General features: G+C 40.7%; 1 protein-coding gene across 1 annotated transcript; it reads right to left on the bottom strand.

Annotated features, from left to right (window-relative positions):
- Positions 1–1,496: 1,496 nt before the first annotated feature.
- On the bottom strand, positions 1,497–7,125 carry LOC115105326 (H-2 class II histocompatibility antigen, A-Q alpha chain-like). Its single transcript, XM_029627249.2, has 5 exons — positions 7,049–7,125; positions 6,590–6,716; positions 3,757–4,032; positions 2,750–3,025; positions 1,497–1,858 (listed from the first exon to the last, which is right to left on the bottom strand). The coding sequence occupies exons 2-5, from the start codon at positions 6,657–6,659 to the stop codon at positions 1,731–1,733; spliced, it is 750 nt and encodes a 249-aa protein (XP_029483109.1). The 5' UTR covers positions 6,660–6,716; positions 7,049–7,125; the 3' UTR covers positions 1,497–1,730.
- Positions 7,126–16,176: the final 9,051 nt, after the last annotated feature.

Genomic DNA, 16,176 nt, shown 5'->3' on the forward strand with positions numbered 1-16,176 from the left:
GCAGTGTATCAAATACTTGTTCTCCACGCTGTATATATATATATATATATATATATATATATATATATATATATATACAGTATATAAACACTTTTTTTGTTACTACAAGAAAAAACCCTTGAATGAGTAGGTGTGTCCAAACTTTTGACAGGTACTCTATCTGTAATGAATACTCCGGGAGAAAAAGGTGTAGATTCACGCGCAGAACGCGGCAGATGTTTAAGTCTAGGGGGCAGTATTCGGTAGTTCGGATGACTGACGTGCCCAAAGTAAACTGCCTGTTGCTCAGGCCCAGAAGCTAGGAAATGCATAGCATTGGTAACATTGGATGGAAAACACTCTGAAGTTTCTAAAACTGTTAAAGTAATGTCTGTGAGTATAACAGTACTGATATGGCAGGTGAAACCCCAAGGAGAATCCATCCTATTTTATTGTTTTTAGGTCACAGGCCATTCCAATGCTTGTCTAAGGGATATTCAAAGGAATTCCTCCCAGATTGCAGTTCCTATGGCTTCCACTAGATGTCAACAGTCTTTAGAAAAGGGTTTCCGGCTTGTTTTTTGAAAAATGACAAAGTAGTTGTAGTTTTTCAAGGTGGCTCTTATTTGGACTGTAGTCTTGTGGCGCTCGTGGATGAGGGTGCGCACTTCATTATTTATCTCTGGTTTTGAACATACTACATTCTGTCTTAAATTTGATCATTTGTTTACATATTAGGATACCTGAGGATTGATTAGAAATGTTGTTTGACATGTTTGGATGAATTTTACCAGTAACTTTTGGAATTCCTTTGTCTGCATGTTGAACGAGTGGAACAGGTGGATTACTGACTCAAACACGCCAACTAAACTGACTTTTTGGGGATATAAAGGACTTTATCAAACAAAACAACCATTTTTTTGTGTAGCTGGGACCCTTGGGATTGCAAACAGAGGAAGATCTTCAAAGGTAAGTGATTTATTTTATCGCTATTTCTGATTTTTGTGACACCTCTGCTTGTTTAGAAAATGTTTTTAATGCTGGTGTATGCGGGGCGCTGTCCTGAGATAATCGCATTGTATGCTTTCAACATAAAGCCTTTTTGAAATATGACAACGGGGTTGGATTAACAAGAAGTTAAGCTTTTAAACGATGTAAGACTCTTGCATTTTCATGAATGTTTAATATTATGATTTTTGTATTTTGACATTCGCGCTGTGCAATTTCACCGGATGTTGTCGAGTTGGGGCGCTAGTGTCCCACCTAGCCCAAAGAGGTTATTACGCCTTCGCATAATGCAGGAATCGTGGTCACATGCAGGCAATGGTCAAACACAGTTAGGCAGTCAAAAACAAACAATACATCACAACCATACAAACAGAAAGAACTGAACTAAATAGGGAGCTGATGAGACCAGGTGAGAAATAAACACAGGAGAAATCAATGAACAAGAATGAAAGGCAGAGCTACATTCCAGAACACAAGGTTTACAAAGAAAAGCAGAACCTTACAGTATCTCCCAATTTATGTATTTTTTATTGTAAAAAAAAAAAACACTTCTAAAAAATAAAATTCACCTTCTACACTTTTTCGAATAGACAGAAATCAACAGTGAGTAATGGCGTACAGTTTTGACTGATTTACCAATATTGCGCAGAATTTAATGTGATGATTATGACACTTAATGGCTCAAATCGTAATGGCTAGATCGCTCTAGTCCAGTGCCTCACTTCCCATCTTTATTCCTGAGACTAAGTGGCTCTCTTTCCTTTGTAGATGAAGAACATTCCAGTAGCCACCCCCAGCAGCCCAAGAGTGAGGCCCACTCCACAGAATACAGCAGGACCAGGACCAACACTGGACCCACTGACCTTATATTCTGGAAGACAAGATGTCACCAGAATCAGCACAATACACAACCACTCATCACACACTGCCTTGGAATGGTTTGTTTCAGGTCTCATTTTCAGAGTTGTTTGAGTTCCTACTTAAGGTTTAATATCAAAGTAAATATACTGAACAAAAATATGATCCCATGTTTCATGAGCTGAAATAAAAGACCCCAGTCATTTTCCATATACACAAAACCTTATTTCTCTCAACTTTTGTCCACAAATTTCATTACATCCCTATTAGTGAGCATTTCGCTTTGCCAAGATAATCCATCCACCTGACTGGTGTGGCATATCAAGAAGCTGATTAAACAGCATGATCATTACACAGGTGCACCTTGTGCTGGGGACAATAAAAGACCACTCTAAAATGTGCAGTTTTGTCACACAACACAATGCCATAGATGCCTCAAGTTCTGAGGGAACATGCAGTTGGCATGCTGACTTCAAGAATGTCCACCAGAGCTGTTGCCAGATAATGTAATGTTAATTTCTCTGCCATAAGCCACCTCCAACGTAATTTTTGAGAATTTGATGTATGTCCAACCGGTCTCACAACTGCAGATCACATGTAACCACGCCAACCCAGGACCTCAACATCCGGCTTCTTCCCTGGCGGGATCGTCTAAGACCAGCCACCCGGACTCATCTGATTGGCTGGGCCTAGCTCCCCAGTGGGTGGGCCAATGGCCTCCCAGGCCCACTCATGGCTGCGCTGCCTTCCCAGTCATGTGAAATCCATAGATTAGGGCCTAATGAATTTATTTCAATTGACTCATTTCCTTATATGAACTGTAACTCGTTGAAATTGTTGCATGTTGCGTTTATATTTTTGTTCAGTATAGAACCATGTACAAAAATATTATGTCCTCTCTTACCCCTGGTTTTGGGGTCCTTCAGGGCCGTGTGCGCCACAGCGCAGATGTAGACGTCTTCCTTTTGTGGGGTGAAACTCAGGCTGGAGAACTGGTGGAACGTTCCATCTTTATTAGGATAGTAACGACTGAGAGACAATCCCTCAGTCACCTCCATTCCATTCTTGGTCCAATTGACTTTGACAGGTGGGGGAAAGAAATCATTCACAAAGCAGATGAGGGTGTTCTCCACCCCCAGTTCCACCTCATCCCTGGGGTAGATGGTGCTCTCAGGGGCATCTAGAGGGCAACAAAAGCCTGAAACTGTATTCACTCAAAAATTGAAGTTTGTCAGACTTTCGAAATGTCACTGCCTATTGCCCCATTAATTTGGGATTAAGGCAGATACTGTACATAGACCTACTCAAAAGATAGCATATGTGGTATTTGGTATTTTATTAGGAGCCCCATTAGCTGTTGCGAAAGCAGCAGCTACTCTTCCTGGGGTCCACACAAAACATGAAACATGACATAATAAAGAATATTAATAGACAAGGACAGAACTACATCAATTGTAAAAAGGCACACGTAGCCTACATATCAACACATAATGTACACACAAACTATCTATGTCAAATATGGGAGAGGTGTTGTGCTGTGAGGTGTTGCTTTATCTGTTTTTTTTAAACCAGGTTTGCTGTTCATTTGAGCAATATGAGATGGAACTGTACGCTTTCTTGAATTTGTTCTGGATTCAGGGACCCCTGGTGGCATGTGTGGTTTGTTAAGTGTGTGTCAGGGCTGTGTGTAAGTTTGGGATTTTCAACTCATTAATGTTTCTTATAAAAAGAAGTGATGCAGTCAGTCTCTCCTCAACCCTTAGCCAAGAGAGACTGGCATGCATAGTATATGACATTAACTCCGCTCGACAGACCACTCTGACAAAGATTGATTTTGGAGACGCACAAATCATATTGAATCACTGATTATTTATCAATTTATGTGAGACATTTCCATCAATCTTCACTTACCTTTGATTTTTGGTATTTTCGGTTCAGACTGTTTGCCCCATGCGATGCAGTTTTTGCACCAAACTCTGCTAATGGTAGCATATTCACAAGCCCTTTCTTTGTCCTCTGGTGTAATAGATATGGATTTAGGTAATGTAAACACTACATCTGCTATTAGACACGTATTACTGTTTTTATTGAAGTCGCCATAGAAGACTTCATCTCCATCAATCTCAAGTCCCACCGCAGGATCACTTGACTCAAAGCATCCGTAGATAAAGTGAATTTCATGATGAACTGAAATGGGGGGAAAACACATTACTTCAAATTAATCAACTGAGGTTTATATCATTTTTCCAGGATGGTAATATCTACACTACCAGTCAAAAGTTTTAGAACACATACTCATTCAAATGTTTTTCTACATTTTTTAAAACAATTTTCTACATTGTAGAATAATAGTAAAGACATCAAAACTATGAAATAACACATATGGAATGATGTAGTATCCAAAAAAGTGTTATACAAATCCAAATATATTTTACATTTGAGATCCTTCAAATAGCTACCATTTGCCTTAATGAAAGCTTTGCACACTCTTGGCGTTCTGTCAACCAGCTTCACCTGGAATACTTTTCCAACAGTCTTGAAGGAGGTCCCACATATGCTGAGTACTTGTTGGCTGCTTTTTATTCACTCTGCGGTCCGAGTCATCCCAAACCATCTCAATTTGGTTGAGGTCAGGGGATAGTGGAGGCCAGGTCATCTGATGCATCACTCTCCTTCTTGGTAAAATAGCCCGTACACAGCCTTGAGGTGTGTTCACTCATCCATATATTTATATGTCATATTCTTATTCCATCCCTTTACTTAGATTTGTGTGTATTAGGTAGTTGTTGTGGAATCCTTAGATTACTTGTTAGATATTACTGCACTGTCGGAACTAGAAGCACAAGCATTTTGCTACACTTGAATTAACATCTGCTAACCATGTGTATGTGACCAATACAATTTCATTTGATTTAATGTGTTGGGTCATTGAAAAACAAATTATAGTCCCACTAAGCCCAAACCAGATGGGATGGCGTATCGCTGCAGAATGCTGTGGTGGCCATGCTTGTTAAGTGTGCCTTGAATTCTAAATAAATCACAGACAGTGTCACCAGCAAAGCACCCCCACGCCATAACACCTCCTCCTCCATGCTTTACGGTTGTCACGTCTGCTCCCTCTCCGGTGCTTGAGGTCATCAGTTCACTCATCATTACGCACACCTACCACGGTCGTTATGCCGGGTGCCGCTACCGACGCAATCGGGGATACCTCAGCTGGCTCATCAGGCTCCCACGCCTCGGCCAGACCGTCAGGCTCGCCCAGGTAGGACGCCAGGTGGCGCCCCTAGTGGGGGGGTACTGTCATGTCTGCTCCCGCACCCCCTCTCCGGTGCTCGAGGTCATCAGTTCACTCATCATTACACACACCTGCCACCATCGTTACGCGCACCTGCGCTTAATTATCGGACTCACCTGGACTCACCTGGATATACCTCCTTTATATCTGTCACTTTCATTCCAGAGTCAGCATTGATGTTGTTGTGTTTTTCTGTCCAGAAGCTGTTATTGTTTTGTTTCAAGTCTATTTATTATTAAATCCACACCCTGTTCTTGCTTCTCGTCTCCCAGCGTCTGTCATTACGGAAGCATTAGAACTGTGGGAAATACACATGCGGAGATCATCCGTTCACCCAGACTGCGTCTCACAAAGACACGGACGGTTAGAACCAAAAATCTCCAATTTGGACTCCAGACCAAAGGACGCATTTCCAACAGTCTAATGTCCATTGCTCATGTTTCTTGGCTTAAGCAAGTCTCCTATTCGTATTGGTGTCCTTTAGTAGTGGTTTCTTTGCAGCAATTTGACCATGAAGGCCTGGTTCACAGTCTCCTCTGAACAGTTGATATTGAGATGTGTCTGGGGCGGCAGGTAGCCTAGTGGTTGAAGCGTTGGACTAATAACCGCAATGTTGCAAGATTAAATCCCTGAGCTGACAAGGTAAAAATCTGTCGTTCTGCCCCTGAACAAGGCAGCTAACCCACTGTTCCTAGGCCATCATTGAAAATAATAATTTGTTCTTAACTGACTTGCCTAGTTAAATAAAGGTAAAATAAAACTCTGTGAAGTGTTTATTTGGGCTGCAATTTCTGAGGCTGGTAACTCTAATGAACTTATCCTCTGCCGCAGAGGTAACTCTGGAGCTTCCATTCCTGTGGCAGTCCTCGTGAAAGCAAGTTTTATCATAGCACCTGATGGTTTTTGCGACTTCACTTGAAGAAACTTTCCAAGTTCTCGAAATGTCCGGTATTGACTGACCTTCATCTCTTAAAGTAATGATGGACTGTCGTTTCTCTTTGCTTATTTGAGCTGTTCTTGCCATAATACACAACTGATTGGCTCAAATGCATTAAGAAGGAAAGACATTTCACAAATTAACTTTTAAGAAGAAACACCTGTTAATTGAAATGCATTCCAGGTGACAACCTTATGAAGCTGGTTGAGAGAATGCCAAGAGTGTGCAAAGCTGTCATCAAGGCAAAGGGCGCTATTTGAAGAATCTCAAATATAACATTTATTTTGATTTGTTTAACACTTTTTTTGGTTACTAAATGATTCCATATGTGTTATTTCATAGTTGATGTCTTCACTATTATTTTACAATGTAGAAAATGTAGAAAATAGTCAAAATAGTCAAAACCCTTGAATGAAGTATGTGTATATCAAACATTTGACCGGTAGTGTATATCAAACATGAACAAAGGCATTTACACTAGTACAGCATAAAACATCAATCAAACTTACTTTCTGCAGAAGTGCAAATGGCTCCAGTGAGAATCAGTACAATCTCTGAGTAGTTCATCTCGAAGCTCATCTGTGTGTTTGAGAGAGTGCTGCAGAATCTAACTCTTTCAGTCTCTGATGGGAAGCTCTGAAAAGGAGGAAACTACAAATGTGTTGTTTCTGCTATGCAGCCAATATGGAAATTCCTTTCATTTTTACGTGACCACACACCAAACTTATACACCCAGGCCAAGTTATTAAATACTGTCGTGGAAATTCACCACTAAGGACTCAAACTCAAAGTAAATGAAGCAATCTTTATTAACGCAAGGAGAGGTTCACAAACGCAATACAAGCTTGATGAAAACTCTGAAGAGGATGTTCCCATTCAGTTATTTTATACTGCTACACAAACAAGTTATAAGCATAGATGGTTTCTGTATGGGACTGACTGACTGATACAACATGAAGGATTCTTACCTTGAAACTGACATAGTGTATCACTCCTTCTAGTTTGCCGAGCAATGTTCTGGGCGTACTACCAAATTGCTTATGAGTGAAAGTGTGGTTTCCTCTGTGCACTCAACCAGTAACTTGCGTGAACCCAACCAAGACAGGTTATTACAAGAGCATCATTGTGCTAAACATACAATCACATACACACCATAAAATGTCCATCACAATACAATGAGTTTGTTTTTAATGTATGATTACACATTGCTTATTTTTCTCAGTGTATTTATCCCTGTGTTTCCTGTCTCTCTGTTCCAGTTCGTCTTGTATGTTTAGTCAAGTCAACCAGCGTGTTTTTCCCCCGTACCCCTTTTCTATTCTCTTTTGCTAGTCTTCCCAGTTTTGACCACTGCCTGACTCTGGACTACTTACCCACCTGCCTGATCATCCTGCCTGCCCTGACCTTGAATTTGCCTGCCCTTCGGTACCTATTGGACTCTGAACTAGTTTTCACCTTTTACCTGTACACGACCATTCTCTTGCCTACCCCTTTTTGGATTAAGTTAAAATTATAATACTCCAACCATCTGCCTCCTGTGTCTGCATCTGGGTCTCGCCTTGTGTCATGATAAGAACCATATACAGCACCTTCAGAAAGTATTCACATCCTTTAACTTTTCCGCAAAAAAAATGATACAGCCTGAATGTTATGAATTAAATTAAGTATTTGTGTCACTGATCTACACACAATACCCCATAAAGCAAAAATGTCATTTCGTTTTGAGAAATGTTAACAAATTAATTTTAAAATTAAAAGCTGAAATGCCTTGAGTCAAGTATTTAACCCCTTTGTTATGGCAAGCCTAAATAAGTTCAGGAGTAAATATGTGCTTAACAAATCAGTTGCATGGACTCATTCTGTGTTCAATAATTGTGGGTGTCAGGATTTTGATGTGGCAGTTGTTGATGTAATGTTTGTCCCCCATGAGACACCATACGAACAAAGCCAGTATCACTTCCTCAAAATAAGATAACTCAAGAAATCTGTAATACATTTTTTCATTTTTGCAGAGGAGGTTTTAGTTTTACATCAATTTTACATCTAGCTAATGTGTTTGGTCCAGTATTTCACAAGTAAAAAATGCGTGGTGTGTTGTCTTATGTAAAAATAAAAAAATCTGATCCGCTGCACTGTTGGGCAACTGTCTGCTGTTTGTGTGTTATGTGGTAGGATTGGATAGAGTGCAAACACCCCAGCTGTGTATCCCGTGTTAGTTGGCAAGTGAGCATAGTCTAAATCAAAACCCAACCCTCAAGTGATGAACTGACTTAAAAAACTCAGTTTTGGACGACACTGAGTTTATGACATAAACTAATATCGATGTCACATAGGCTGTTTTCTGTCAGAGAAGTTGTTTATAACCTTCTGATGTGCTTTAAGCAAAGGAATTAACTTTTTGTCCTGAATACAAAGCATTATGTTTGGGGCAAATCCAACACAAAACATTACTGAGTACAACTCTTCATATTTTCAAGCATGTTGGTGGCTGCATCATGGTATGGGTATGCTTGTCATCGGCAAGGACTAGGGAGTTTTTTTTAGGATAAAAATAAATGGAATACAACTAAGCACAGGCAAAATCCTAGAGGAAAACCTGGTTCAGTCTGCTTTCCAACAGACACTGGGATATGAATTCCCATTTCAGCAGGTCAATCATTCAAAGCCAAATCTACACTGGAGTGGCTTACCAAGATGACATTAAATGTTCCTGTGTGGCCTATTTACAGTTTTGACCCTTGTAGGTCTAAGCACTTAGATCGCAATAATTACTAAGCTAACATAAGGCATTGTTTTAAGATGGTCATAATATGTATAATTTAGCCATTTAATTCAGAGTTTTAGGACCACTGTCTTGAACTCACCGAATTCTGAGATTAACCAGTTCCGAGTTTCCAGTTGTATCGAACGCGGCAGAAGTCATGCTGGATTGACAGAATGGACAATTTTGAGTGTTTATCCTTTAAAGCTTGGAAAAGAGACCCTTAAACCCAGACTTGGACCACACACCCACTTCACTGAATAGCAAGCTAGTGATTCCTTTGCAATGCTTGCAGTTAGCCACTGATTCCTTCCAAACCACTCATTGTTGAATTTGCAATTTCCAACTTGTTGTATAATGTTATGTCCATTGGCCGATGAGCACCGATACATTTTATCTATGATATCTCTTCATAATTTATCTTCATATGACAAGGATTGAAAATGATTTGCCAGTAGATTGTCAACTTGATTCATGATTTTGACTGCTAGTTTACTAGCTAAGATTTTGAAAGTATGATTTTTTCGTTGACACGATCAGTCCAGTCAAAGCTACGGTACATATGTGATTTGACATTTTATCTGTGGACAGTGACCTTGAGCCTTCTTGGATGGGCAATTCTAATGTAAATATGGCAGCATTTAAGGGGCTTGAATTTTCAAGCACTACCCGTAGATTTTGTGGTGATGTAGTGTCCCCATGAATGACAGAACACTAAGCCAATCACGGCGCAAATAGAGAGCATTACCAACCCCTACGGGCTGTATTTTCCGCTGGCTGCCCCACCGCCACAGAAAGCACTGAGCTAGGCTGAAACACCTGCGTTTTGGAGCTGCCTTACACAAGAAAGCCAAAAAGAGACCATGTTTGTATGCAGCTTTATTAACTCAATGTTTTTTTTGTTGCTTTTTTACATTGTTTACAAACTCATATGAGACACGCATTAATGCCAAAATAACATAAAACAGGCAACAACAAACAAATACAACAAATGGCCCATTAGGTTTTTGACACATTCACCACTCACCCGCTGAAAGATCAGCCACAAAATGTTGGCACCATTGTAACAGGTTTTAATCAAGCCGTGGTCTCCAGCATGGAAACAGAAGAGGAAGACTTGATGCGGTGGTCTCAGGTTGGACTACTCCAAACCATCTTGGTTCTGACATACACAAGCTTTTCAGGTTCAGCAACCTATTTAAATAACTCACATCCAACAGCAACCTTTGATTCATGAGAGAACCTTCATAAATCAGCAGAATGTTAATAACTTATTTATTGACACTTTTTTTAGTGTCTAACAGACAGAGAGGCCTGCCTCACTTCTAGTCCTTGCACTATTTTGTTTTTTATGTATTATTTCTTACATTGTTAACACTTAAGATTTTCTGGGCTATTACATACAGCCGGGAAGAACTATTGGATATCAGAGCGACGTCAACTTACCAGCACTACGACCAGTAATACAACTTTGCCAAAGCGGATCTTTTGTTCCAAACCACCCAGGGCATTTGAACTGTTTCCAGAGGCTGACCCCAAACAATGGCGCCAGAGAAGGGGCAGACAGAGTGGTTTTCTGGTCAGACTTCCGATTTTTGTTCACCTGACCTAGAATTCCCCACAATCAAATGCCAACCGTATTACCTCCCAAGGAAATTCTCCTCGGTTATTGTCACAGCCGTGTATATCCCCCTCAAGGCGATACCACGACAACCCTCAAGGAACTTCACTGGACTTTATGCAAACTGGAAACCATATATCCTGAGGCTGCATTTATTGTAGCTGGCGATTTTAACAAAGCAAATTTGAGGACAAGGCTACCTAAATTCGATCAGCATATTGCCTGTAGCACTCGTGCTGGTTTAAAACGGTGGTTCACTGCTACTAGAACTTCCGATTTATACAAGGCCCTCCCCCGCCCTCCTTTTCGTTAAATCTGACCACGACTTCATTTTGCTCCTTCCTAAAAGCATAAACTCAAACAGGATGTACCCGTGCTAAGGGCTATTCAACGCTAGTCTGACCAATCGGAATCCACGCTTCAAGATTGTTTTGATCACGTGGACTGGGACATGTTCCCGGTAGCCTCAGAGAATAATACCGACATATACTCTGATTCGGTGAGTGAGTTTATAAGACACCGTGGATAGATGGCGGCATTCGAGCAAAACTGAAAGTACGAACCATGGCAAGGTGACAGGGAATATGGCTGAATACAAACAGTGTAAACAGGCAATCAAACAAGTGAAATGTCAGTAAACTGAAAGTGCGAACCTCTGCATTTAACCATGGAAAGGTGATTTGAGAATATGGCCGAATACGAAGAGTGTAGTTATTCCCTCCGAGGCAAACAAACAAGGAAAATGTCAGTATAGAGACAAAGTGGAGTCGCAATCCATCGGCTCAGACACCCTGTATGTGGCAGGGTACAGACAATCATGGACTACAAAAAGAAAACCAGCCACGGACACCGACGTCTTGCTTCCAGACAAACTACACACCTTCTTTGCCCGCTTTGAGGATAATACAGTGCCACTGACACAGCCCGCTACCAAGGACTGTGGGCTCTCCTTCTCTGTGGCCGGCATGAGTAAGACATTTAAATGTATTAACCCTCACAAGGCTGCCGGCCTAGACGGCATCCCTAGCCGCGTCCTCAGAGCATGCTCAGGCCAGCTATCTGGTGTATTTACGGACATATTCAATATCACCCTATCCCAGTCTACTGTCCCCACATGCTTCAAGATGGCCACCATTGTTCCACCCAAGAAGGCAAAGGTAACTGAACTTAATGACTATCGCCCCGTAGCACTCACTTCTGTCATCATGAACTAGGCAAGGATCATATCACATTCACCTTACCTGTCACCCTAGACCCACTTCAATTTTCTTACCACCCCAAAAGGTCCACAGATGATGCAATCACCATCACACTGCCCTATCCCATCTGGACAAGAGTAAGAATGCTATTCATTGACGATAGCTCAGCATTCAACACCATAGTACCCTCCAAGCTCATCATTAAGCTTGAGGCCCTGGGTCTCAACCCCGCCCTGCAATTGGGTCGTGGACTTCCTAACGGGCCACCCCCAGGTGATGAAGGTAGGAAACAACACCTCCACTTCGCTGATCCTCAACACTGGGGCCCCACAGGGGTGCGTGCTCAGCCCCTTCCTGTACTCCCTGTTCACCCATGACTGTGTGGCCATGCACGCCTCCAACTCAATCATCAAGTTTGTCCGTAGAGCTCTGAGACAGGATTGTGTCCAGGCACAGATCTGGGGAAGTGTCCAAAAAAATGTCTGCAGCATTGAAGGTCCCAAGAACAGTTGCCTCCATCATTCTTAAATGGAAGACGTTTGGAACCAACAAGACTCTTCCTATAGCTGGCGGCCTGGCCAAACGGAGCAATCGGGGGAGAAAGGCCTTGATCAGGGGAGTGACCAAGAACCAGATGGTCACTCTGACAGAGCTCCAGAGTTCCTCTGTGGAGATGGAAGAACCTTCCAGAAGGTCATCTATCTCTGCAGCACTCCACCAATCAGGCTTTTATGGTAGAGTGACCAAACAGAAGCGACTTCTCAGTAATAGGCACACGACAGCCCGCTTGGAGTTTGGAGAAAACCTGGAACCATCCCTACGGTGAAGTATAGTAGTAGCACCATCATGCTGTGGGGATGTTTTTCAGCAGCAGGGACATGGAGAATAGTCAGGATTGAGGGAAAGATGAACGGAGCAAAGTACAGAGAGATCCTTGATGAAAATCTGCCCCAGAGTGCTCAGGATCTCAGGACCTTCACCTTCCAACAGGACAACAACCCTATGTACATAGCTAAGAAAATGCAGGTGTGGCTTTGTGGCAGGACTCTGAATATCCTTGAGTGGCCCAGCAAGAGCTTGAACCCGATCGAACATCTCTGGACAGACCTGAAAATAGTTGTGCCGCGACGCTCCCCATCCAACCTGACAGAGCTTGAGAGGGTCTGCAGAAAATAATGGGAGAAACTCCCCAAATACAGGTGTGCTAAGCTTGTAGCGTCATACCCAAGAAGACTCAAGGTTGTAATCGCTGCTAAAGGTGCTTCAACAAAGTACTAAGTAAAGGGTCTAAATACTCATAAATAATCATTTTTAATACATTTTCAGACATTTGCAAAAAATAAATAAATAATCTAATTTAGAATAATTCTGTAACGCAACAATATCTGGAAAAAGCCAAGGGGTCTGAATACTTTCCAAATTCACTGTACTTCCATCACTCCACTATCTCTGAACATTGTAAATATGGTATTGGAACTGACCATGTATATACTATGCTTACTTACTTATTGTGTTCTTCATATTTGTTCTTATTTCTCGTGTTTTTTTATTTCTAGCATTACATTATTATTGATTATTGCATTGTTGGGATTTGAGTTTGCAAGAAATGCATTTCACTGTACTTGTGCATGTAACATTAAAACTTGAAACTTATTAATTGGAGAGTTAATGTTTAGTGAAAAGTGCATTAGCATATTTGATTCTTCTGAAATCCACCTTGTCACCTTCTGCAGTAGTCATTGTGTTTGTGGCATACCTAAAACACAGCATCACCAAAATCAACATAATCAATATTCAGCTCAGTTGGCCTGGTTTTGCTTGGCTCAGTAGTGTGTACATGGCTTGTATGTTCCACAATGCTGTGACATTGGCATAGTCACAAACGTATCTAAAGCGCTGGTAGACAGGAGTTTCAGATGTATTTAGAGGGCATGAGTGAGGTCACATGACATAGCCTAGGCCACTCACAGTGGGATCCCTCTCCGCCACCAGCACCCTGTCCAGAATCATCTTCTGCTTCAGCCAGTAGACGATGGACCAGCCCACCATGCCCCCTCCTACAATCACGATGTCCAGTCACTGCCAGGCATGGCGTCCACTGCCTTCACCCTGAACGCTTTTCACTGGTTCTTTAGATCTGTGTTGAGAAATAGGAGGTTGTTATTGTTATTTATATTAGGACATAAGGCACTTCATTGAAGAAAAGCCTTTGATGTGTCATTCTAGTTATAACTAAGAAAACTACTCAGTTCTTCTCATATCGACTGCAGAGGAACTTGATGATAATACATGACATTCACACCAACTACAAGAAGAATTGCAACGTATGATATTTTGACCTTTCATTTAACATTTAAAATCAACGGAAATGATGTATGGGATTCATTTCAACATGTCAACAAAAAGTATTGCAGCAAACAGCACTAAATGTCAACAATCAAAATGCATGTAGTAGTTTATCATCATTTACAATATATGAATATGAAATGTAATGAAAACTTTTTGTAAATTAGCTAACTAGCTAATTAGGACATAGCCCATTCACAGAAGCTAACTACCTTTAGCACCTATTGATATAGTATCTTCTTCCTGGGGGACATTTGTTTAGCCCTTACACTTGTGGAAATTGGCCTATATGTACAGGGACAAATTTAAATGTTTCTAACAGAAGAACTATAAAAAGCATATGCCTGACCATGGCAGCATTTGAAAGAGAACACTTTGGAGATTATGGGGAAATGATCAGACCAAAGGTGAGGACACAACAGTTCCCCTGAAAAGACTGAATCCAAACATTTCCACTGTTGATTTTATGTGCAGTTTAAAAAACAGAATAAAAAAATACTCTGGATACATTCAGTAACAAAGTAATTATACTAATTAAGATAAGAAATAAGGATTACAAGGGTTTGAGTGAGGTCTAACTTGTGTCTCCAAGTGGCCACACACTTCTCCAAACGGTGTACATTTCCTAAGTAATGCCAATGCACTTTTATGACTCAAGGAAAGACCCTTCTACTATAAAGGTTTTTTTTTAAACTCTCCTAGCTTTGCCATTGAGGAATTGATACACTTGTTGTTGTTTTTTGTTTGGCACACAGCCCTACGTAATTACTGTAGTTGTTTACGCAATCGAAAAAACGTTCCATTATAAATCGCAATCTGGGTCAGGTGGGCATCATTTGAATACTTATTCCATTGCCAACATGCCTAACTAAGTTATAAATTCCGATCTCAACGTGTTAGGCTTTCAAAAGGCACTTCAGACAAACCGATTATAACTTTAATGCGCATAGAATGGAGTCATGAGTGCGTTCAAGTGCCTGTTCCGCAGCTAATTTTTTTCACAATACAACAAACCTAGGCTGATTCTGTTCAGGACATGTCGTCCTTGTAAAGGTGTCCAAATGCTTCCCAGACGAAACAGTTCGGGACAGTTTGTGCATATATTATACTGACGACATTTTGTGACGTTTTTGTTAATTTTGGAATTCGACAAGTTATTTTTTGGTTGTTAGTGCAAGCCGAAGTCGGTAGCCAAAGTCTACGCCCCTTTGTCAGTGATTGATTAACAGTAGGGATTCTTCAATTAAGTGTTTGTTGTCATTCAACAAACACTATCAGATCCACTAGCCCGTCAGCTAACATGTTTTTATAAAATAATGTTAGCTGACGGGCTAGTTGATATAAAAATGTTTTGCTTATTGGCTAGTTGATCTAGACATTTCTGACAAGTTATAAATAGCTCTCTAAGGTATGCAATAACTAACAGTACACTAGGAACTAATGATGCACTACCCAATTTCTACTATTACAACTTTCCAGACTAAGTGTAAAGCTGGACTGAGTTTCTTAAAAAAAAATGCCTACACCTCGGGCGCCCCACAGTTTGGGAACCACTGACCTAAGCAGGGGCTAAGCAGGACCTCAGCCATTAGCAGACTTAGAATTTTGTTTAACAATATTAAAAAAGGAATTCCGTTACCAACAGTAATACAAATAACAAAACATTATTAATAATGCTACTACTATTAATAATAATAGTAGTAGTAATAGTAGTAATAAAGTAATATTAATAATATTATTATTATAATAGTCAAAACACTTTTAAATTGCATTGTTATTTAGCCGATTCATATTGGCCATTCAGTACATTTTTCATGTTGGATATAATGCACCGTAGTACTCAATTTCCTTGACATTGTTTTACAGTAAAAGGGGGGGGGGTCCATTCTACTTAGGAACACCTCTAGTTTCCAAATTCACAGAGTGTACAACCCAAGGAGCGCCACTGCTCATTCTGCGGCCCTTAAATAGTAGCCTAACGGCTTAAATTCAATCCGTTTTTCATATTGGACATACACATTGCACCGTACAAAAGTATCTGTGGATTTGGAAACTATAATGGACTCACCTTTTACTGCGACACAACGTACAGATAATTTTGAATGGTGCAATATGTATGTCCAATGTAAAAAAACATTTGGGGTTACCAAGATTTTATATTTATGTTTA

The sequence above is a fragment of the Oncorhynchus nerka genome, linkage group LG22 (assembly GCF_034236695.1).
Source record: "Oncorhynchus nerka isolate Pitt River linkage group LG22, Oner_Uvic_2.0, whole genome shotgun sequence".
Taxonomy (NCBI): domain Eukaryota; kingdom Metazoa; phylum Chordata; class Actinopteri; order Salmoniformes; family Salmonidae; genus Oncorhynchus; species Oncorhynchus nerka.